The sequence below is a fragment of the Triplophysa dalaica genome, chromosome 1, assembly GCF_015846415.1.
Source record: "Triplophysa dalaica isolate WHDGS20190420 chromosome 1, ASM1584641v1, whole genome shotgun sequence".
Lineage (NCBI taxonomy): Eukaryota > Metazoa > Chordata > Actinopteri > Cypriniformes > Nemacheilidae > Triplophysa > Triplophysa dalaica.
In genome coordinates, this window is record NC_079542.1 from 8,778,388 (window position 1) to 8,803,589 (window position 25,202).

The window sequence follows — 25,202 nt, forward strand, 5'->3', positions numbered from 1 at the left end:
TACACTGGACCTTTTAAGTAACCGCTGATGTGCATGTGGGTGCGTGCAATACTTAGTTAGATAGAGCTATCAGCAAAAAATGGGCACAACCACACTTCTCTAGACGGAGTATCGCTGTTATTCCGATATTGATGAGGCTTTTTTCTTCGTTGTCGACTGGCCGCAATAACTCACAGATTAACAGGTTGACGGAGGGTGAGTAGAAGATTGAGTGTGGGTATACTCCGCTATGCTTTCAGGGCAAAATGGTCCTTAGACGTTAGCTAAACCTGACAAAACCGTCATTTAGAGACATCCTAGGACATTTTCAAAGGTACAAACGTTTAGAATAATTATTTAATGCAATAGGCTGAAAAACAGTGGAAGTCTATGAGATTTGAAAGGTCTTCAAAAGATACCAATACAAATGGAGCAATTAAAACGGAGAGGAACTTAAAATGTGCAGAAAACGGAGTACTTCAGCAGCTTTATCAGAGCCCAGCATGCATTTCTGCAACAAAGCCCATTTGTAGGCCCTTATCACAGAGAGCTGGCCCCAGCACGGAGCTTCACCCTAAGGCTCATTATTCCAATCATATCAAATACAAGCAGGCACGGCTCCTTACAGCTTAGGTTGTCCACATTGTTTGATGATGCTCGGTGAAGCTCAGCACGGAGCTCTGCTACTGGCCTCATGCAGCACCTCAGGTCAGAGTGAATCGTCCTGAGTGTTGAGCTGCGCTGTGAGCCATGCCTGATTGAACGCAGAGGGCGCAGCCTGTTGACATTCTCAAGAGCTGGGCTGGATTTCAACTGCCTGCAATGTGCTGTGCTGGGAAATATGATTGAAGGCGAGCTGTGTGGAAAATGCTAGACACAGGAAAAGATTGGACGGGCGACGTAAATTTAATTAACTATGTAGGAAATAGGAAAATAACACTCTCGTAGTCACAACATCATTACATGGCCCTTGTAACCTTTCACAGTACTGTAGCAACTGCCAGGAAAAACAAAACAAAACACCCAGAACACAATATTCCTACTATACCTAAACATTTATTACCTGCTTTAACAATGCAAAACTGTGAAAAGCACTATAGACGGTTTTATTTCACATAAACAAACGTTCGGGCGCTTGCACGCTTTTGTGCAACAAACTTAACTTCCGGTACACATCCGCAAAAAACAGTCCCTGTAGATTATTTCTGAAAACATGAAAAATAAATGACAAGTAAATTACTTTAGCTAGCAAGTCAAAAGTATGTCTAGCCAGAATTATTTTGGGTTACAGTACCAGTAGAAGAACGGTCACTTGGCTAAACTTAAACTCACCACCCATTCAACATATTGTTTATTTAATCAATTTAGATTATATGTTTTAGTCAAATCATGTTACGAAGTGACGTAGATTCGCCGGTGTGTGGTTACACGAGGTGTTTCAGGCAGGTCTGGGTTCGCATTTGCTTTTAGATAGTATGCATCTTTTGTTCCGACACTTTAATTCTAGCAATTTTTCGTGCCTAATACATGCATGGGCAATTTATAACACACCAAAGACACAGAAAAACATGTATTCACGCTATATGAGCCCTTTACATTCGGGCCAGGCGCATACATCCGATGAAACCGTCTATAGAAACAACCCTCTTGAGGTCTCACCAGAAAATGCTTCATTCAGATGCAACAAGGAGTTCCAATTTATTCTATGCTCTTATTGGCAGTTATTTCTTCATTATCCAGTCAAAGTCATCCATTAAAAAAATAAAAAAACATCATTCGCTGCCAGCCTACGCCAGCGTTTTTTAACATTTTCACCCAACTTGAATGGCTCACAGTACATTGTCTGTAAAGAATATATGGACAAACAACATGTCAAATGAAAGAACAGAGTCTCAGCTTTTAAACAAAAGAAACAATATTCTTCTATCTTCATTTATTCGTTTTTTATCACTCCGTAGATGTGGGTAGGTTTCTTTAAAAATGCATCATTTTAAATAAACAGCTGAGACAATTAACGTTTTTTGTCAAAGATTCCGCCCAGATTACACTAAGAACAATCATTAAAAACCACTAAACCGTATACGTTCTAGGTTCTGGGATTCCGTACTTTTTCCCAGTGGTGTGTAATAGCGCCACCTGCTGTACAACAGTACGAATACTGATTGCGTAATAACTCGTCTTTGGCGGGGAAGATTTTTTTTTAAATGAGGAGATAACTCATCAATGGCGGTGAAAGAGTTAATGTAGTCTTTTGGTCAGCTGATTTAAAGGTTGATGATACATCATTGTGTCGTTGAGCCTCTTAACCTCAGACCACTGATATGGAACCGTTGTTGCAATAAGTGTACCTGGATGAAAGTGTGTGGTAAATAGCAAATAATGTCATGCACCCGTAAAGAGCCTTAATTTGTTATATTTCAGACACTGGAAGCTTAAAAAGCACCTAAGCTCAATTTAGCACTTTGTTCACTTTTTCAGGCAAAAAAAGATGTAAAAGACGAGCTCAAGCAGCGGAGGGTGACGCTACGGCACCGGGCAACGTCCACCAGGAGCCATTACATTTAATGAAATCTTTCTTTGTAAGGCCCAGAGAACATAAAGCTACCCTCTACCGTTATACGTGTCTGAGTTTGACGGAAATACAATCCAACTAGGGTTTCTATTTATACCCTGATCCAAGAATAACCTTATTTATCCAAACTATACAGCAGAGAATAGTAAAACAGGACTGGGATCAGTAGAAAAAAGTGTCAGAGCAGAATGGCTCGAGAGGTCATTGCTGTGGTATATTTTATGATGTCTAAACAAGAGTTTGGAGGCATGAATCAATAGGAACAGGAATATTCCATGGTGAAGACAGAATGAAGCAGCACTGAGAGCAGTGCGACTCGATCATTTAAAAGAATGTGTACACAAATGGTGAACGGCTAATGACCGATGTTCAGAGGTCAATGAAGCATTCTCTCTTTACAAACATGAATCCACTGTCAGCAAATGATGTTGTAATGAGCTGGAGAAAAGCGTTTAGATGTAAATAGAGTACACACAGTGAGTGAGTTAAGATTGATAAACGATTGAATTTTAGAAAGGGTTAGAAACTATAAACCAGACTGAGAGAAAAGAATAAGACAAAAGAATAAGACAAAATGTACTGCGGAAAAAAAAATCGAGTCAGATTTAAAGGGACAGGTCCTCTTAATTTACTCACTGTTCCAAATCAGTATACATTTCATTGTTCTGATAAACAAAGATACAGATATGTTGAAGAATGCTTGTAACCAAACAGTTCTTGGCCACCATTGACTTTCATAGTAAGAAAAACTGCTTTATCTATTTCTTTGTTCTGTGAGGCACAAAAGATGACATTTTGAAGAATGTAGGAAAGCACATCAAATCAACAGATTTTTTAATAATTTTTCCCTAAAAAAACAATTTGGCTTTGAATGACGCAATACTCTCACAGACACTCCCAATTTGTATCTACTCTGTCAATATATATACAGAATATACAGTTGAAAGAAAAAGTATGTGAACCCTTTGGGCTTACTTGGATTTCTTCATAAATTGGTCATAAAATGTGTTCTGATCTTCAAGTCACAACAATAGAGAAACACAGTCTGCTTAAACTAATACCGCACAAACATTATATGTTTTCATGTTTTTATTGAACACAACATGTAAACATTCATAGTGCAGGGTGGAAAAAGTATGTGAACCTTTGGGTTTAATAACTGGTTGACCCTCCTTTGGCAGGAATAACCTCAACCAAACGTTTCCTATAGTTGCAGATCAGACCTGCACAACGGTCAGGAGAAATTTTGGACCATTCCTCTTTACAAAAGTGTTTCAGTTCAGCAATATTCTTGGGATTTCTGGTGTGAATCGCTCTCTTGAGGTCATGCCACAGCATCTCAATCGGGTTGAGGTCAGGACTCTGACTGGGCCACTCCAGAAGGCGTATTTTCTTCTGTTGAAGCCATTCTGTTGTTGATTTACTTCTATGCTTTGGGTCGTTGTCCTGTTGCATCGTCCATCCTCTGTTAAGCTTCAGTTGGCGGACAGATGGTCTTAAGTTTTCCTGCAAAATGTCTTGATAAACTTTGGAATTCATTTTTCCATCGATGACAGTAATCCGTCCAGGGCCTGAGGCAGCAAAGCAGCCCCAAACCATGATGCCCCCTCCACCATATTTCACAGTTGGGATGAGGTTTTGATGTTGGTGTGCTGCGCCTTTTTTTCTCCACACATAGCGTTGTGTGTTCTTTCCAAACAACTCAATTTTGGTTTCATCTGTCCACAGAATGTTTTGCCAGTAGTGCTGTGGAACATCCAGGTGCTCTTTTGCAAACTTCAAACGTGCTGCAATGTTTTTTTTGGACAGCAGTGGCTTCCTCCGTGGTGTCCTCCCATGAAGTCCATTCTTGTTTAATGTTTTCCTTATTGTAGATTTGTCAACAAAAATGTTAGCATGTGCCAGAGATTTCTGTAAGTGTTTAGCTGACACTCTAGGATTCTTCTTCACCTCATTGAGCATTCTGCGCTGTGCTCTTGCAGTCATCTTTACAGGACGACCACGCCTAGGGAGTGTAGCAACAGTGCTGAACTTTCTCCATTTGTAGACAATCTGTCTTACCGTGGACACATGGACATCAAGGCTTTTAGATATACTTTTGTAGCCCTTTCCAGCTTTATGTCAACAATTCTTGATCGTAGGTCTTCTGAGAGCTCTTTTGTGCGAGGCATGGTTCACATCAGACAACGCTTCTTCAGAACAGCAAACTCAAAACTGGTGTGTGTTTTTTATTGGACAGGCCAGCTTTAATCAACACATCCAATCTCATCACATTGATTGGACCCCAGGTTGGCTGACTCATGAAGTCATTAGCCTAGGGTTTCACATACTTTTTCCACCCTGCACTATGAATGTTTACATGTTGTGTTCAATAAAAACATGAAAACGTACAATGTTTGTTTAGTTTAAGCAGACTGTGTTTCTCTATTGTTGTGACTTAGATGAAGATCAGAACACATTTTATGACCAATTTATGAAGAAATCCAAGTAAGCCCAAAGGGTTCACAAACTTTTTCTTTCAACTGTATATCTCCAAAAACTCAAAATTTCTTCAAAACCAGGATTGCCAATGAATGCTTATTATAGAATACATAATATAAATCACAATATTTTATGTTCCAAAGATATCTCAGGACAGGCATAATTGTGAAAGAAAGGGAGAAAGAATACTTTTGATTTATATTATCGATTGTCTTTTATATCTTATTATGTATGATTTATATTATGTACTATTATGAGTAAAATCTTTTAAAAAGTGGTACAGAGAAGGACTGAAAATAAAGGAGAAAACGTAAGAGAGGAAGAAGAAGCAAAGGTTGAGAAGTGAATCACAGAGATTGATAAGGGTATTAGTGTCAGAAAGCGGGGTGAAATAGCTTTTCTGATGCTGGGTCACCAAAAACCTCACTGGCTCCTGACTTTACCGTTTCTACAAGCTTATTTCTCTTCAACTTCAACTCCTTTTTCTGTTTATCGTGGTTTGTTTGAGCACTCGCTCTGTTTCTAACACAGCCAACACAAAATAAGATCTACTGACGCAATTTTGTGGGATTGTTGCATTGTCATTACTCAACACCCGGCGAGCGGCACATACGCGTTACAAACACTCAATGCATATACTGTACATACACAGTGTGTGCACTAAAGGTTGAGTGATTGCGGAGTTATTTTTTCCTCTCACAATAGTACAAAGTAACAATATTCCCAAGTCAAGTATGAATATTTTTGGTAAATTTTTCATCTTTTTCATGAATATTAAGTTTAACTATAGTAACTATAGTAATGCATGACCTGATGCCTGCTAATTTCCATCACTAATACACATAAATGTACATATTCGTACAACACAAAAACGCACACAGATAAGCCTAAAAGAAGCCTATTCTAAATATTCAAATCACAATTCTTTCTTTCCTCTTTTAATACTGGCATGACATATCATCCAAATATTTCCTTTTTGGGAAAATAAGGCATATAGATACATATTTTTGACCAACAGACATTCGAAAACATAAGATGAATGGACACAAACACAGGAACAATGACAGAATGGAAAAATGTACACAACAAAGACGGGTATGAAACTCGAGATGGAAAAAAAATGTTGGTTACAGAAAATATTGAAAGATCTTCGAGAGGGAAACAAAAAGAGATATTTCCTTTCTTTCATTGTAATAAAAGCATGAGGAGGAAATGACAGCCTTTGAATCAAAACAAACACAGACACATTCACACACATATGCAGTCACATTAGAAAGGATCACATTAGTGTAGAAAAAGGAAACTAATCTTTCATACGCAAACAGCGTGCCATGCCGTTGCAGTGAAATGCATGTGCATAAACATAATAACATTACACACCATGTGTAAAGGAGACGATATAATAAGCCCGGCAATGACAGGATAATTCTGCTAATACATTTCCCTAAATCCTCTGCAAATCTAAGATGGCAGCACGAGCAATGAGAGCCAATTCGGTGCACCACTGTCAACTGCACTTGACAAGTCTGATATCTATAATGTATGAGTCTCCATTTCTATGGTGAAAAATTCGCTCTAGAAAACATAAAGTGTGTGTGTGTTTGCGTGTGTGTGTGTATAGGCAGAATGAAAGAAGTGCTATCAATCATTTGGCTCATCAGAACATTAATGTCTGCCTGCTTGTCAGCATCTCTGTGTGTGTGTGTGTACGTGATGAGATCAGGCTCATCTCTATGTCATTATAGAGCAGCTCATAGTTTATCAGGGGAGGTGAGAGCTATTTATAACACCCTGTATCTTCCTCTTTCTTTCTGTTTCTCTCAAACCCATGCTGATTCCAACACACGTTCTCGCTCTTTTTCATTCTCCATTCTTTACTCCACTTGACCATGTTTTCAATAAACATTGATTCTGGTGCCTGTACCATGAAGCCTGGCTAGCCAGGTAAGTTTAAGTTTAGTTTTGTGCCAACCCTGGGATAGGTACCATTAAAGTAGCTCGCCTACTTTACATCTTTTGTACATTTAGATCTTTTGTCCTCTAAAGAAGCCTTATTAAGTGCTTAAGATACAGCAACAGTAGACATCACATTCACTTTTACACTGCTAATTTAACCCTTTTTTGTAAACGCAAGTTTTACTTAAAGCACTTAAAAAATGATATCATACACTACATATTAAAATGAGCAATAAGAAGTGTTTTTTATGCTGTAATGCTTAGATCGTTGTGTGTGAGTGATTATAGGAAGGTAAAGCAAACAGGGAACAGTACAAAGCACTTTAAGGGAATGGAATGTGAAAAAGTAAAACTTAAAACTTCAATATCATTTTCCCTTCTATGATCTATTAAAGGACTATTTGATGGCATGATGGTGGGAGACAGGGGTAATGAATGCCAGAGGTTTTTGCTTCTTTTCATTGTGGCCCTCAGGTTCACACACTGACTTTTACATGACTAGTTCACATAAGGACATCTTTTTTTCCCAGCTGCTCAGTCTCACAGTTATATTCTTGTATATTTTGTTCATATATCTTCTGTAACCCATGGACGTAAATGCTTCAGTGTCTGGTGCTTGATGTGAAAAGACACCAGTGTAAGAGCCTTTAACCTAAAATAAATCTGCACATCACATGTGTGCCAGTACATTTATCTCTTCAGCTCTGTCAGAGCACACAGATAGTTTCTCTTCATTATTTGCTTTACCCTATTTTCTAAGAATAATTATTATAAGGTAGGTTATACTAAAACACAAAGGTTGCACACACACATAAATATATGCATAATACGCATACATCATATTGCACTAGTTTTTACCTTAGTATATAGTTAATGCATATACACATTGGCTTAGTTGTTTAATTTGTGCATTAACTAAATCAACATTGTTTCTAAAACACTTCTGTGTTATATTTGCGCGTTATTATTGCCTGAGAAACATATGGAACTTGCGATATTCGTGTTAATTGCGTTTGGTTTTTCGGGCCCGACATCACCCATTCATGTGCACGCACTCGTGGATTAATCTTAGCTTCAGGATCAAAGCTTGAGTTGATAAAGAAAGTCAGTGAGCTGCTTCACGGTACTAACAAAGCCTGACTGCATTGGTTTGGTTTTGTCAACACAAAACTAATCCTGTAACCCTGAGTTTGTTTAGCTACGTTTATGGTACGGACCCCTAGACACCACACACCCGGCACACTGCAACACAAGTGCATGTTCACATGTTAACTTCTGTTGTTTTATATATAGCTAAGTGTAAACAAACACATTAACACAAGTATGCAATCTGTTTTGATTGTACTAACTTTCTGTTAAATTTTGATCAACAGATTTTGTTAATCATGACTCCACAGGGATCGCACTTTAAACAAGCACAGATCAGAACAGTTGACTCATTATTTACTTTCAGACAATCTTAAAGCGCTAATTTATGACTCACCTCGACTGAACTTTTATGTAAATATATCTTCCCTGCCTCACTTAGAATAGCTAACATTCTTCACTAACCCTCCACTTTATCCTGCACTTTCACCAGTTCTGTGTCCGACTACAAGATCAATAAAGATCGTCAATAAGGTGGTCAAACTTACCTACTTGCATTAGACAAAGTTGCTCAAACAAAGTTGAAATCTGCTAATCCAGCTGGCCATCTTAACAAGCTTACACCATGCCAGCTGGTAAGATCTTGCAATGTTTGTGTGTTCTTCTTTTTAGGATCTGAATTGAATTGTATTGTTTGCTGACTGTTTAGTTACATGATACTCTAAATGTGTTTGCTTCAATGTTGCATTGGTAAAAAGGCATCTGGCTCGAGCGTAATGGCATATGTAAATGTAATGTCCTCCAGACAGAGAAAGGAATGAAGTATGCCCACCCAAACACGAACAATCATACGGTGCATGCATAGTCGAGTACAAAGACACACGTACACACAAATCCACATGCAATACATCAATCTTCTCGGGATGTGATTTACAGGCTCAAGAAACATAAAATGGCATATTTGTGACATCGCAGAAAAGAATATATCGAGAGTTATGAGTTGAAATATTTTCGGAGACAGATGTCTTGCAGTTCTAATTTAAAGAAGTGATAGGAATTGATCATTTCTTTTATGTATGCTGGGTTTTGTTTTGCTATTCATTGAACACTCAATATACGCAAAGCGAACATTTCATAAGATGTCTTAAAAAACAAGGTATACGAAACAAAACGAAAATCTCACTCTTCCTGTGAAATGTCATTGTTTAGTTTCCACTCACTCAGTTATCTCCTCGGTAACAGTGTGTTCCACCTGTAGGCGAGAGTTGACCTCGATGAAGTAGTGTTTTCCATGTTTGTCCACGAGGAACTCCACTGTGCCTGCATTCTCGTAGCCTACCTATGAACAACATCAAAGAACATGAAGATGTAATATATAAAAATATAACACAGAAGATACTGCATGACCACAATAAAATAATACTCATAAATATTTTGATATTGAAGGGACAGTTCACCCAAAAATAACAATTCTGTCATGATATACTCACCCTTGAGTTATTCCAAATCTGAATAAATGTCTTTGTTCTGATGAACGCAGAAAGATATTTGGAAGAATGTTTGTAACCAAACAGTTCTTGTCCACTGTTTACAATCATAGTAGAAAAAATTACAATGATAGTCTAAAGTGCCCCAGAACTGTTTGCTTTCCTTCATTCTTCAGATGATTATTGGGTGAACTGTTCCTTTAATAAGCCTCTTATTTAAGTTGTTGTGTGCTTATGGATGAATCTAGCAAAATGTGAGATTGGATACAAAAACGTCACAAAATGCACTAGACAGTACAATAATATGATGCTGTCTGATCAAAATTCATCAACAGAAGAAACAATGTTAGATGTTTTGGTATACAAACTTGGTAAAAAAAACAAGTATTCGTAGAGAACCTTATTTACATGTATCAAATATCTAGAGGCTTCTTTAGCTCACAAAAGAATGACAGCTGCCAGCACGACAAGCAGAGATTTAGTTTAAAAAGCCCCAACTTTTTTCCTGTAAGTCTCTCATGTCTGTAGAAAGAAAACCTCCCGGGGCGATTGGCTAATTCTGCTGAACAGCATGATGCCGCTAGAAAGAAATAAAGAAGCTTCTGGTGAAAGCTGTGAGATCACCAGGACTACTGGTATTGACACCAGCCCAAACACAACCCACCGAGCAAGAGAGATTCGGCAGAATCTTAAAATGTACATTTCAATGAATGCAACTGACCGACACTTTTTCCCCAAAGCTTCCACTGACGGTGCATTCAGGTTTCTAAATTTATTCAGTATGAGTGTTTCCTGTTAAAAGAACCCATGACATTGGTGTTGCTATGACCATGCCTTACTAGTTAAGCATCAGGAAAGATATAGGTACAAAACACAAGAGAAAAACATAGAGATAAATTGGAGAAGATGATTCATAAACCAATTTATTTCAAATCCTATAACTCACTTTTCTCTTACTTGCTCTTACACACTCTCTGTCATTCAGGTTACTTGGATTCACAGAAGGGATCGAGGATAATCCGGTGCCAAAATTTACTGTAATCTGATCCAATTTCTCCCCACAATTCAGCGCAGTCTACTAATCCCACACTGCAATGATCTTGCCAAAAGCAGTCACTCATCTACACAAATATACACGCACAAAATATGAGAGACCTAGTTTTGTAAAGTTGACTTGATTTGACAATATTTGCTAAATGGCAAACGAAAAACACACAATTTTAGACCTCCTCATAGATCTTTAAATACCACTACTGTGACCGTGATTTGACTAAATTCATTCATTCTTGTACTTCTCATTTCTCTCTATCCCATTATCCCCCTACAGCCCATGTCAATCATGCCAGGAAGATTTGATCCATTATAATCTTAACTCTGACAAACATGACCTGAATGAAAGAGTTCAGACTGATGCCAGTTAAACCTGGAGAGAGGTAAATAAATGATTGAATAAAAGAAAGAAAGAAAGAAAAATGAATCAACAAACAAATAAATAACACCCCAAAATGTTATGTCTGCTATTAGTTACTCACTCTCTTATCATTTCAAGCCTGTATGACTTTCTTCTGCAAAACGTTAAACATATTTTGAAAAATGTTGGTAACCAAAATCCGATGGTACCCATTGACTCATAGACTTATTGTCTGGACGGTATGTAGATAACGTCCTCTAGATAGGCGGTATGTAGATAACGGTGTTTTCCAGATTTATACTGGTTTCCTGGTAAATGGCGGTATTTTTTTTACCACATTTTTTGTCTGATTGAGAGATGAAATAGTGCTTATGATTGACTTAAAATGCCCTTTTATACTGTCATGGTGACTGTATCCCATATAATAACTGCAAAGTTTAGAGTTCCTTAACAACTGAAAAGCATGCATTGTAAATTAAATACATAATATTTAAGCAAATAAGTAGAGAACAGGGCTGAACAATTAACTTTTTCCCTTGGAAAAAAGGAGCATCCACCCAAAATAAATAGTTGAAAACCAAATCAAGAGAGCTTTATTATTTCAAAAGAGCAGAATAGTAACAATTATTACATTAAAACATGCATGTGATGTCTGTTGTGTTTTACATAGTCACAATGGCTTCATTATTTCCTGAAATCATATATTTTTTAATCATAAAACAAAGGCTTCAATTAGATATGTGAGAGGAAAACGATCGCATCAGGCTGTCAATCCTCTTTACTGACCCTTATTTCTCATCATAGCATATAGAGAAACAGTTCAAACTAAAAACACATCATATAATATGCTTATATTGAGCAGATATGGGGGAATAGTTTTTTGAAAATGTTTGTTCGTGAGTATATTAAATATAATGTAATCCGAATTTGCAATAGCTACACTGCTGTTCAGCCGCGGGTTGCGCGCTCCCATTGCGATGAGAAAGAAATATGTAACGTTACTGCTCATGTGTGAGACGCACGCAAATATCCAAACGCCTCCGTTTAGGGCATTTATATAGAAATATTATGACTTGCGTGTAATTAAAAGGTGAGCAAATGTCATGCTGATCTACTATGTACTGTAGCCAACTGAGGATTGAGTTTTTCAGAAAAATACAAAATAGTGTCTAGTGTCTCGTGTGAGTGCCTCTAGTGTCTTGTGAGTTATGAAAATAAAATGTGAGGTGGGTTTCCATTCTCTCACATAAACACAGAGTGATGTCAATGCAAATAGAAACTTTATACACAAAGTAATTTATCAAGCCTAAAAGTCATTTTAGTTATAGTTACTGAATGTACAAATTGATAGCACAGGAAGGCAGTTATTGATCTTATTCACACTTTGCCTGCTAACTGATGTCTTTGTGGCTGCTGGATTGCTGACACGCAATAATGTGATATGAAATAACTTCATCTGAGCATCTTTTCAATATAAATCTATGGCGTAATGGCCTACATTTGTAAATAGTCTTATAAAGTACAGGTGATTTATCTATATGAACTATCTTTCTATCTGTTCTGAACTTGTGAAACATCTCAAGATTGGCTCTGCTATTACAATCACTTTCTCAATACAAGAATTAATAAATGTGTTCTTTAAATAATGTATTGATGCAATACAGTAGAAGCCACATAACGTTGCTGTCCTTCTTAAACTTTGTATCTCCATGTTTCATGCTTTTTATTTTGTGCCATAAATCATTATTGTTAGTTACCCTTTGTGTTTGTCACTGGGTTTTGCGAATATCAAATCAAAACAAAGTATTAAAAAGTGCTCGTCAACTTTGACAACACAGCATTTAATCATTTTAAAAGTACAGGGGGTTTCGTTTTCATTTTCCTGAAAAACAGAGAATCTGGAGATCCAAGGTTTTGGAAGGACATCGACGATAAAAAGTTATACTTCAGACACTAAGCAACACACCCACACAGCACAAACAATTGCACATGCACAAGCAAATAAAAAACCCTAATTTGGCAACAGAGACAAAACATTCTTACAAAACTCGAAACAAACTAAAAGAGCAAAGCCTAGCATATCATAAAACTACCCAAAACCATAAATTAAAGGAATAGTTCACTATACAATAGTTCCATTTGTTTACCATTCATTCGACTATATACAATTCTCTTTTTCATAGGAACACAAAAAATATATTTTGTTAAATGTCTCAGTGTTTATTTTATGCATACGGTTGATGCCAATGGCGCCAGTGTGGTTTGGTTACCTACATACTTAAAAATGTATTATTTTGTGTTTTGCAGTAGAAAGTCATTCAGGTTTGGAATGACATGATTGTATAATGGTATTTCCATATTTTGGGTGATCTATCTCTTTAAGTCATATATATACATTATAATTCACTCTTCTCTTTCATGTGCCAGAAAATAAGCCTACATAATTTCTAATGGTCATCACCCAATTCCTCCCTACTGGTCCACTTGTATCCTCCATAATTCTCTTGAGCGCAACCAAAGTCCATTTACGGAAGTCGTGACACTCGGCGGCCATGTTTGCAACACCATACCTGCAAACTCTGAAGAGCTGATAAAGGTGACAGCCATACGCTGGGGGGAGGGGGGTTGAATGGGTAGGTGTTTGGGGGGTGTATATAAGGGGTTTGTATTGTCATTTTCTTCAGGCTTTTGGCCTGCACAAGATATTTTAAGTGCAAAACACGTCACCAATTGAGCAGCAGCTTATCAGATGACAACAAATTTGATCTACAGGAAAAATATGGATTTTGTTAGAATTTGAGATTTTCATAAAAAATAAATACGTTGTCCTGGTCTCACGATCCCAATGCTCCAAGTCATAATTAAACAAATAAAATGATCTTTATTTGTTTAAGTTTTCTGAGGGGTGCACCTTTATTAATACAAACTGGGGTTTTGGTTTTGGTTAAAACATGCAGGATTGAGAAAATAAAGTGCGGGACTGATGTTAAGAGAGTTATTAAGAGAGATAAAGTGCAGGATCTGATTGATGAGAGTTATGAGCTTTCATAAAAAAGAAGGATTAAAAAGCAGATACAACCAATACAAAAGTAATTCCCGTGGCTCCTGACGACATATTAACGTTTTACGAAATTAATTGATCGGTCTCTAAAATAATTATTAAATATCATCTGTAAACTTCAGCTTCTGTGACTGAAACTTTGGACGAATATCAATCGCATCCAAGTGCCTTACTCACTCAGAAATGCAGAGCTCTAGAAGTGGACATTCGAGAGGGAGACTAGCAACAGTCTCTCATAACATAACCGTTTCCATCTTTTGGGTGACCTGAATAATAAATATCAACGACATTTTCTCTTTGACATACACTTTGCAGTCGTCCCTTTCAGCATGGGTGCAAACATGACGTTTAGAACGCGATTCTGGTTGGCCCGAGGACCAAAAAAGACGGCAATCTCATATTAATCTTGAGTACCTATAGAGTAGTATTGCATCCGAAAGTATTTCTGAAATCATATGCCGCGTGCAGGGGGAGGGGTAGACTGAACTAAAGCACATTGCCAACAAAACACAGTAGGGCTGAAACAATTCCACAAGTTACTCGAGATATTCCAATACCAAAAACCATAGAGGCAATTTTTGTTGCCTCAAAGCTTTGCTTAATCCATTTAACTACAGCAGACACGGAGCACTGCATTTCCCCACACGGACAGATATTACTAACGCACAGCCCGCTAAACTCTATACATGTAACAGGGCTCTCAAGTCTCACTCATTCATCCTGAGACACACGCATTTTAGTCTGTTTACACGCTCACATGTATTTCTCGTGTTGATAAACAAGTGACAGCTTACTGAAATGTCGAACTTCTATTTTACTTAGTTTTAGTCTATTTTGCGAGTGAAACTTGTTTTCAGGCTGCATTGAGTCCATAAAACTAGATGAAGACTAGTGGATGCTGAACCCTGTTATTTACACATGCCCTCTGTCTGGTCTGTTCTGAGTGTCTGAGTGAGTGAACTGCACAGTTTAACATGCTACATACAATCCAGTGTTATATCCACCATTTATATAATATTCATCAACCAAATGCAGTGAACAAACAAATACCATCGCTAACATATGCTCTCTCTCTCTGTCTTGCACACAAGTGAAAATGACGTCTGATTTTCCAATAAGGGACTAAGAATAATTGTTACGAAACAGTTTTTTTATGTTCGACAAAAAACCTCCGAAACCTGTACGATTGCTGGGGGATTGTATCAAACACAGAAATACTATGTAATAAGCTTTACTGTTAACTGCTTAAGTTTTTCGACAGATTGAACATGTTAAGCAGGAGAAGACATTTAACAGAAGCACATTTAACAGAAGTCAGAATGCATGACACATTGATGCAGTGCCCCTTTAAACTGAGCTAAATATCACCTTTTTCGATCTCTCTTCATCTACTGCGCCTGCACACAGGCTGACAAGTGCCTCAAGAGAGTTCGTCAGTCTTTATTGATTGACGATTGCCACTTTACTGGAAGGCGGGACTTCCTTCACTAAAACAGCCATATTGTATTGCCATACGTTGTATTCCTCGACATTCTTTGTTACGGCAGTGGTGCATCTTGTTAATATCAATATCTTTTTATCGCAAAAAAAATGCCACTCTGCCTATTTTTAATCTCCATAAATTCTCTTGTCACACCTTTACTCATGTCTCATCACTAACTGCCAGTTACTATTTAAATTCATTTTGAGATATTCTTTCTCTTTTACATCGCTGCCAAAGCTCAAACCCTGCACTGCATTCAATTCTTCATCGATCATGTCCACCTGTCCCATCTCCAAAAGACTCTTAAACCTACACGCAGCTACACTCAAAAAAAAAATAGATGCCCATTTTCACTAGGGACATGTATATGTCCAGTACTTTCATGTACAGTAGAATCCTTACATGGAAAAACGTTTCAACAGAATGTCTGAGGTATTCTTGAATGTCCAGTTGCTAGGATGCCCTTCTTGTGATCTGAGGTTTATTTTAGCTTGTCAGTGAGTTTTTGTTTCTTCCACCCAGCTGACAAAAAAGCTTGAACTAGCCTACGGTGGTTGGCTGCTCTTCCAGCCAAGCTCACTAGGCCGGTGTTTTTTGCTTGTTTTGGGCAGCTGTCAGCTGGTCAAGCTTGGAGACCCAATGGCTGACTGCCTCAACACCAATTCGGCAAAGCTGGGTGACCGGTTGAATACCAAATTAAACTAGCAAAATATCTTCAGCTGGGTTTTAGCAGTTTTTTATCCTCGTATAATACCCTGACAGTCTGGAGGGGTTTGCTAGTCCTAAACTAGTTTAGCTGGTCTCCCAGATTGGCCAAACTGGTTTAATATGGTTTAAGTGGTGATTTCTTTAAAAAGGGTAATTGGGTAATTTCTCTCTCTCGATCTCTCTCTCCCTCCGTGTATAAAATGAAAGACACTCTCTCCCATCATTTATGTTGTACATCTTTGCTCATTTGACCACATTCTGTTAAACTCTATTTACTTTATTTTCTGTTGACAGGGTTTCATTTATGTTTTCCTTTATGACCGAAGCTTGCATATAATCAGAGACAGTAACATTAGGAGAGGCTGAAAGAAACAGCAGATGGTGAAGAGCAGAGGGGGGGTTTAATCTGTGTTTTTACTATTTGTGGTGTCATGCATGATTAAAATCGTCTCTCCTTTTAAAGAAAAGCAGCTTCCATGGCGACCGTTCACCTTTAGATATGACCCAGTATAGACAATGAGAAAGACAGAGTCTAAAGATAGAGGATAAGCTAAAGTTTATGAAAACTATCCCTCATTTCCACCGACATCTAAACAATGCTTTATGTAATATACCAATGAAACTAGTGTGAGGACGTATGATAAACAAAATGAGTTCAAATAAAACCTTATCGTGAGCGTCTAATTTACTGTTTATAGATTTTATATCGCTGTGTTTCAGACAATAAAGCAGATGGCAGAATGTCTGTTTGGAATACATTAGAGAGGCATTCACACAATCGTTGCATTTCACGCGCCGCAGCAAGCGTTCTGCATGCGCAGTGTGCAAAAATGTGATATCGGGAAAAAACACTTGGGCCTGGGTGTCTTCCACTCCTGCCAATCAACCAGCATAACTCCAGAAAGAATATACGGTAGAGTGCTTCTAAGAGCTGTGATTCTGAGTCTTAAAAACAGCTGCGATGTAGAAAAGGACTAAACAAGTGAGCGAGTAAGTCAATCGGTCAGTGAGTGAGCACCATTTCTGAATTGTAAAATACTTTGAATCTAAAATAAGTCTAGACTTAGAAGTTTATACTGCAAGTTGAATTACGGTATGGTTTTCCCTATATTACAGCTTTAGAAAACTTTTGCAGAATGGACTGCTTTTAAAATGCATTAGATCCTTTTAGGAGCAGTGAAAAAAGTGACTTAATCATAGCTGTTTTCCAAAACACTTGGGGGATCTTAGTCCAACAGTTGTCATGACAACAGACAATGAAATAAAACAGAATTTAAGAGGGATCTCACAATTGCTTATTATCCGAACCATTTGCTTTTCATTGATCTGGCTCATCTTTTTGTTACTTAATTTCTTCTTTTATACCTTTCATCAAGTCCATCACCCTAATAGAGGAAAAATATCCCCCCTCCCCTCTCTCTCTTTTCCTGCAATGATGTAAGTACAAAGCAGGCAAATTTCAGTGAGAAATAACTGAAATTCAAAGAAAATTCTCTAAATCCCACGAATCCTTGTCTGTACACCTCTACACCATGTTTATCACTGCATCTTTCAATTAACAAAAATTGTTCAGATAGTTTTCTCTTCTCTTTTCTTTGCCTTACAAACACTTAAGTCTAACTTTCTGCTGAAGTCATTGGACTGGCCGAATAAACTCCATGGCAAATGTCCCGTAATACTCTGTAAGACCCTATAGTGAATATAACCATGAACACATTGAAAACAAACACAAACTGGAACGTAATGTTATAAAACATGAAACCAATCAAATTCTTCCTAAAGACGATTTCATCTAAGGCACGCGCACGCGCATGGCCCACAGTTCTTCAGGTCTGTATCTGGTTATAATATAACTTTTTTTTGGTTATATACGTACATCATTTCATTGTATATCAATTTCATTCAATTAAAATAAAACTAATCAACAGTTATTGATTTATTTCGGGGGTCTACGGGGAGTTAAAGGGATGCTTCACCCAAAGAGAAAATTTGATAATCATTTACTGACCTCGAGTTGTTCCAAACCTGTGTACATTTCTTTGTTCTGATAAACACAGAGAAAGATATTCGGAAGAATGCTTATAACCAAACATATCTCAACCCCCATTGACTCCCATAGTAGGAAAAAAACAATGGTAGTCAATAGTTCCTCGAGAACTGTTTGGTGTCCTACATTCTTCAAAATGTCTTCTTTTGTGTTCAACAGATCAAAAAAAGTACTTTTTCTACTATTGGAGTCAATGGGTATTGAGATCTGGTTGGTCATAAGCATTCTTCCAAATATCTTCCTCTGTGTTCATCAGAACAAAGAAATGTATACACATTTGGAACAATTCGAATGTGAGTAAATGACAAAATTTTCATTTTTGGGTAAATTATCCCTTTAAGTTTGGGCCATATAACCTTTGTTTATGTTTCTTGCCGCTAAAACTGTCTATAGTATCTTACATTATCCTCTTTCACTATAATACAGTATAAGCAGGCTCTGTGTCTCTGATGATAATAATGGAATAGTTCACTTAAAATGTAAAATTTCCTCATCTTTTACCCGCTTTTTGTTTACCAAAACCAGGTATATTTATTTTATTTAACTTCACATGTATTTGATTTTCTTCATCTTTATTTGATATCATGATCTGGTCTTTTATCTATGGCTAAAAATGTGAACAGAACTCACATAACTATGGAACAGTCACATCAGTTGGTCAGTATGCAAGAAAAAGGTAAATGAACCCGTGAACAAGCGGGCGCACACGCACACACCCCTGATGACTTCCTTAAGATTGTTTTTTCAAGTCAGAATTTAAAATAAGAGCCAGCAGATAAGTCTAGTACTGAAGCTTGTTAACACCAGCAGGACATTCTGAAGAAGATGATTTCTGCCTGTCCCCCGTCACATCTCTCATTCTGTCCGTACGCTGCATTAAATATGAGAGCCCTCATAAGGTTTCTGCTCAAACAGCTCAATTAAAATGGTTTGAGGAAAGAGGATGAAGGTTAGCTCGTGTTTGTTTCTGGAAACGTGTTTGATTGGACATGTGGCTCACATCAGGTAACACACACAAGAGCTTTAGAGCTCATAGGGTGGATTTATTTATGAAGTGTGAACCTACTTTCAGGCATGAAAATGTATAGATATACACAGGAGGAGATGATGAGAGGCCTCATTTATAACCGTTGCGTAAGAACAAAACATGCCCTGAAAGATAAGTACGACACTTCCTAAGCAGAGATGGGATTTATAAAAACAAACTTGACGGGAAAATTTGCGCACCTGTACACACATTCTTGAGACAAGAGGAATTGGCGACACAAATGGCGAGTTCGTGAAATTAAGTCATTGCAGAAATTAAATGTTAAAAGAACGATTAATGCCTCACATACACATTTAACTTTGTCTCCATATCATACGTTAGATCCACGTTATCATGAAAATTAAATCCAGCAGTGTTTGCGCTTGTATTGAGCAATAATTGTTTCAAAAACACCTTCTTGTAAAATCAATATCACAATAAAATCTTAAATCAAAATGTAATTAAATATTAAATCCACTAAGGGACCATGCATAGCCTACTGTACGCCGGCTTTCCTGAAGTGAAGTTATCAGACAGAATAATTTCAAACTCTGTTTTCTCTTTTATACTCAAATTCCGCCCATATTAGTAGAGTTAAGCACCAAAGTTTCATCTAAAAGTTTAACAAAAAGTATATACATATATTTCTAGTGCTTGCACTGCTACTGTGTCATGTTGCACATTTTAATGTTTTAATAACAGTGAAGAGTGCAAGGTGCATTATAATTCCTCTTAAACTGAATTACAGAACTATTGTTCTAAAAAAAGATTTAATAAAAATAAAAAAATTATAGAGAGAACAATGATATTATTGTGATATTATTGTATTTTTTGTGTGCGATCCGGTTGTGGAGCGGTCCATTGGCTCTCATCTTCCAAACGTCTCGTACCGTCATGTGAATGGAAATATGGATATGAAAATGATATGCAGATTACATTATGCATAGTTAAACTAGGCGTTGTAAGCTCCATAAACGGTTATGTCAGCGAGGAGATGGGATGGAGATACACGCACAGTCTTCTCCTGTAGGGGATTAATAAAGCCAATAATGCGCAGGTTCTAGCGTACGCGTGGTTTTATAAATCTGAAAACTTTTGTGCGTATGCAAAATCTTCCTTTTCAAAATCTATGTAAAGTTTTATAAATGATACCCCAGAGCATTCAATCCAGTGAACTGTGTATAAACCAGTTTAAGGTTTGATGTCTGTGTGTGTAGAAATCTTTACATAAAGAGCACTCTAGATCAGAGCTACTCAATTAAAGGGAGAGTTACCAAAAAATGAATATTCTGTCATCATTTCCTCACCCTCAGGTTGTTCCAAACCTGTATAAATGTCTTTGTTCTGTTGATCACAGAGGAAGATACTTGGAAGAATGTCAGTACGTAAACATATCTCATCCCCTTATTTACTGCGATAGTATCGAAATGAATTACTTTGAGAGTCAATGGGGGATGAGATTTGTTTAGTTATTGGTGTTATTTGCATTTATTTGCAGTAAATGAAAACTGAAGAACCGGGTCAAAATAACAGAAAAGATGCTTTGTATGTTTGCTTTGACCTCATAGACTGCACTTTTAAGCAATAAAACCGTAATATTTGTACAAGTACTATTTTTAGGAAAAGTTAAAAATTATTTTTTATGTGATAAAAAATATTCTCTATATATATGTTCTTTTTTAAGGTTCAAAACAGGGGCACTACTGAATGCAATACATAGCTAGGATAAGCAAGGGTATTTTCCAATATTAATCCAATTTTGTCCAGCTGATTAAACATAGTAATATACCCCTAGGGTGGCATGAGGTTGAGTCAATTATGGATTGAAATTTATTTTTGGGGGAACTAATGTGCTCCTTCAACTCAAATAAAAATGAAATGGTCCCCGTTGGACAGTTGATACAGTACGTGTTTGTTGAAGTATGGGTCAACTGCTAACTCTTAGCACAAGGTCAGGGCTGCTGCAGGACAAGCGTTTATAACCATAGGGGCCTGTCTGTTCTACAGAGATTTGGCAGTCATGTGCACAACAGCCACTTTGTAGCACTCCACACAGCCTTAGGGAAGTGTGAGACTGTAGTATGCTGAAGAAATGTTTGTGCTAGTCTGTAGGGTGCAGAGAGGTGAGGCAAAAACGACAGTATCGGTTTACCTTTCGGACTGTGATATTTAATGACCAGGTTATATGTTTGATTAACATTTACATTTACAGGTTTGTTTTAGCCAATAACCTATGAGTTAATGGCTTTTAGCTACATATTCATTGTAGCCCAATAATCATTTGCATTTCAAATCAGAGAGGGGGAGTGAGAGAGCGATACAGAGCACAAGAGACGGAGGACATGTTTTTGATCACATTTGCAGAATCAGCGATCACTCTGACACATCAGATAAGCAGGGCTTTAAAATCACTGCTCCTGCCAAGTGTATGCAAATAGCTGAAATTTAATTACAAATCTTCCGTCTATGTCTACTATGCCTGGGTGATGGAGCTAAAAACATAAATCTTGACACTTTCAGCCTTTTGAAGATATTCCATACAGTACATCTGAATATTCATACTCAAATGGTTTACCAGAGAGATTTTTATTACAAGAACCATCATTTTAATTCAACGGTCACCGTACACATTGACACTGACTAACTCTAAAACTGTTTTTGCTACTAACACGTTAATCCAAGCTAAATACTAAAATATTTAAAATCTTACCTTTTCAGGCACAGATCACCATACAAGGACTGTGACAATAGTCTAATGACGGATAAAAACCACCGCTATGGATTTCATAAAAAGGTGCAATCCCTGGGGATTTATTTCATTACTTGGCATTACTTCATGATGTACAGGAAATTCAACACACCAACCAACATATAGTCTGTGCATGCGTCAGCTAAATTTTCATGATATTGCTTTTTGCTCCCGGTTCCTTTTTAAAAACACTTCTGTTAGGATCCTCTCAGCTACATTTAAACCGCTGATAAAAAGACGACAGGGACATCGTGCAGACACACTGAGCCATTCAGACTGCTGAGAATGGCAAGCTGGCGGCTATTCTATTGTTTATCCCTTAGTTTCGACTGTTTATTAAAGGTTAAGTGCATTTAGCATTTTATTAAGCGTTGGGGGGTTTGGTGTGTTGCAGGGTGAAATGGAAAAGCAAATGAAAAACAGGCGGAAAGAGAAAGGGAAACAGGGTGATAGAAAAGATTCTTCTTCTTAACACAAAAGAGATTCTAATACCTCGAGCTCAATCTCAAAATGCAGTTGTTTTCCACGCAGACCGGTGAATGGGAAATTATATTGAAAAAGAGCTACTGTGTGAGAGTATAAATGACTTACGGTGCCCTTTAAAGTGCCTACATTGCCAGCCGGCTGTAGCCAGTTAGATTTCAGCCATGTCAACAACAGCAGCCAGAAGTAATAAATCAATTCAACAGCTCTGCCCATCAACAGCACAGCTCAACTTAATATGGCAAACTGTGGGAGCCCCGGGCCTGTGTGTGCGTATGATGGGCTCATGTCAGAAAATGTGTGTTGATTTTGTACCAAGTAAGTGTCTTTCACAGTACAGTAGAGACCGTTTCTATCTCTGCCAGGGTTTATTCTTGTATTAATTCTATCCTTTCATTCTGTCCAAAACATCGCTTTTACTTCACTACATACTTGACTAGACCTTTTCATCTGGAATTCATTAAGTTCCTACTTTCATAAAAAATGTCTGTAGGAAAAACTCAACCATAAAACTCAGAACTTTTAAGTTTGCAATTTTAAGTTCACCCAAAATTCAATTTAAAAGTGTAAAAATGTTCTTTCCTCATCTATTAAAAACTAATTGTCATATTTTTGGGGGAAACTAGCCAGTTTTAACCATATAATGACAGTGAGTGGGGAGGCTGTCAAGCTCAAAAAATTCAAAAAGCACCATCAAAGTCTAAAAAAAGATGTGCCACATTCCCAGTGGATCAATGAGTCAGTCATTTTAACTTAAAAACCAGATTTGGTTTTTTATTCACAGATTTGTGAATAAATCATTCAGATCGGATTTGTGAAAGTGGATCAACCGTTAAGCAAATAATGGCCAACTTTAAATTTTTGGGGTGAACTATTTCTCCTACCAGTGTCGCTAACACTAGAAAATTCTATACAGAATTTCAAGTGTATGGCTTTCAGAACCACGGACAGCGACAAAGGAAGACTCACAGATGGGTGAAAGAATGAAGCCCTTCTTACCATCGAGGTCAATAGGATAGATGACATTCCAGTCTGGTGAGTACGAATGAATTTTAGGCCTAGTTATACATCTCAGCTTTATGCCCGGTGACAGTAAAGGTGTCAGACAACCATTCTCTACCATGTCAAGAACACTGTGTCTTCAGCCTCCAGGACACTTTGTCAAGGCGGTTGAGCCAGCGAGCCTGCTCAGGTGATGTTAACCATTGTACAGGGGGAGATGGCTTCATCTAATCCCAGGAGGTACGTTTGGAACATTTGGAACAACACAGATTGTTTGTATGATGTTTGTACAACTCGACTGGTATAGCCCAGTGTTAACAACGGCAAGGTCATAGGGTCCTTTCCCAGTAAACACAAGGACTGCTTAATGTAAATGTTGACTGAAGAGGACCTTCTTGAGGCATATTGTGCTAAAACTGAGATGGATTTCAACAGCTGTGTCAGTCAGTACTGGAAGTGGAAAGTAGCTTTCCAAAGATAATTTGTGTCATAGAGACCAGAAGCATAAAAAGAGCTGCTGATAGGGCTTCAGTCCAACACAGAGAATGTAATAGAGTTGTTGAGCACCAAAAATCAACTCCACCTGCCAGGAATTGATTCTGTAGTGATTCTATATTGGGATTTGAGGGTTTTAACAAATAAAAAAAATACTGCTGCCAAACTCTAGCATTACCTCTGCCAATGACTACGTTTACATGCCCCCTCATAATGCGATTATAATAGGATTTTCGCAATATTGCGGATACCCCTTAACCTCATGTAAATGCAATCATTCGATATTCTAAACTATGAACGATTAAGCTCATTATCGCAGTAACCATAAATCGAAATAACACATTTCGCACACGGTGCGCTACGCACGCCGATTTTAATCGCAATAAGAAGGCATGGAAACACTTTAATCACTATTATGCTACTCTGAACAAGGTGTGCATGTGCTTATGTCATGCAACATAAATGCATAAATGCACAAATTCATAGTAAACATGACAGTCTTTAGACATTTAGTTTTACCATCAACACAACTTGCTGTCAGCAGTCTCTCCTCCTTATCTTTATACAGATACAGAGAGAACGCAATGACAGCGTACACTAACAGCGTACACAAACAAAGGCATTTTCATCATATTTCCATACTTATCACAGTGCCGAATAACTATGAAACATATCCGGATGAAGGCGTTTAACATTTGACGCAAAAATATTAAAACGATAGCTAGTAACACACACCTACTGTGCCCGAAAGCATTGTTTGTGCTCTGTATTATATAATTGGACTATTAAATATTTAATGTAAACGGGAGCAAAGAGGTGTTCTCAAGTCATGTAATTACTCGGATAATTGGAAATAATCGCATTATTGATGCGCATGTAATGAATGTTTTAATGAATTTTGGGTAAAAACTGTATTGTGTTCGTTTAAATACATCTCAATTGTATTTTTTTACAATTTAGCCATTAAAAGCCCATGTCGGCCGACCACTGTACCGGATAGACAGGATAATGCCGCTGCTAAAGAAACACATGATAGAATTTCAGAGTGTTCAAAGTGTTGCAACAAAAAGACTCGGGGCTCTAAATCGCTTCCTGGCAGTGTCCATTATTAATGGGAGGATTGCACCAGAGAGAGATTGATCTATTCAATATGCCAACTATGCACCAGACTGGCA

General features: G+C 37.5%; 1 protein-coding gene across 1 annotated transcript in view; it reads right to left on the reverse strand.

Moving 5' to 3' along the window:
• Positions 1-25,202, reverse strand: part of pcxb (pyruvate carboxylase b) — a 161,376-nt gene that overhangs the window by 120,962 nt on the left and 15,212 nt on the right. Inside the window, exon 8 of the mRNA XM_056759046.1 lies at positions 9,295-9,413. Coding sequence (XP_056615024.1) covers positions 9,295-9,413 — 119 coding nt within the window. The remainder of the gene's footprint in view (positions 1-9,294; positions 9,414-25,202) is intronic.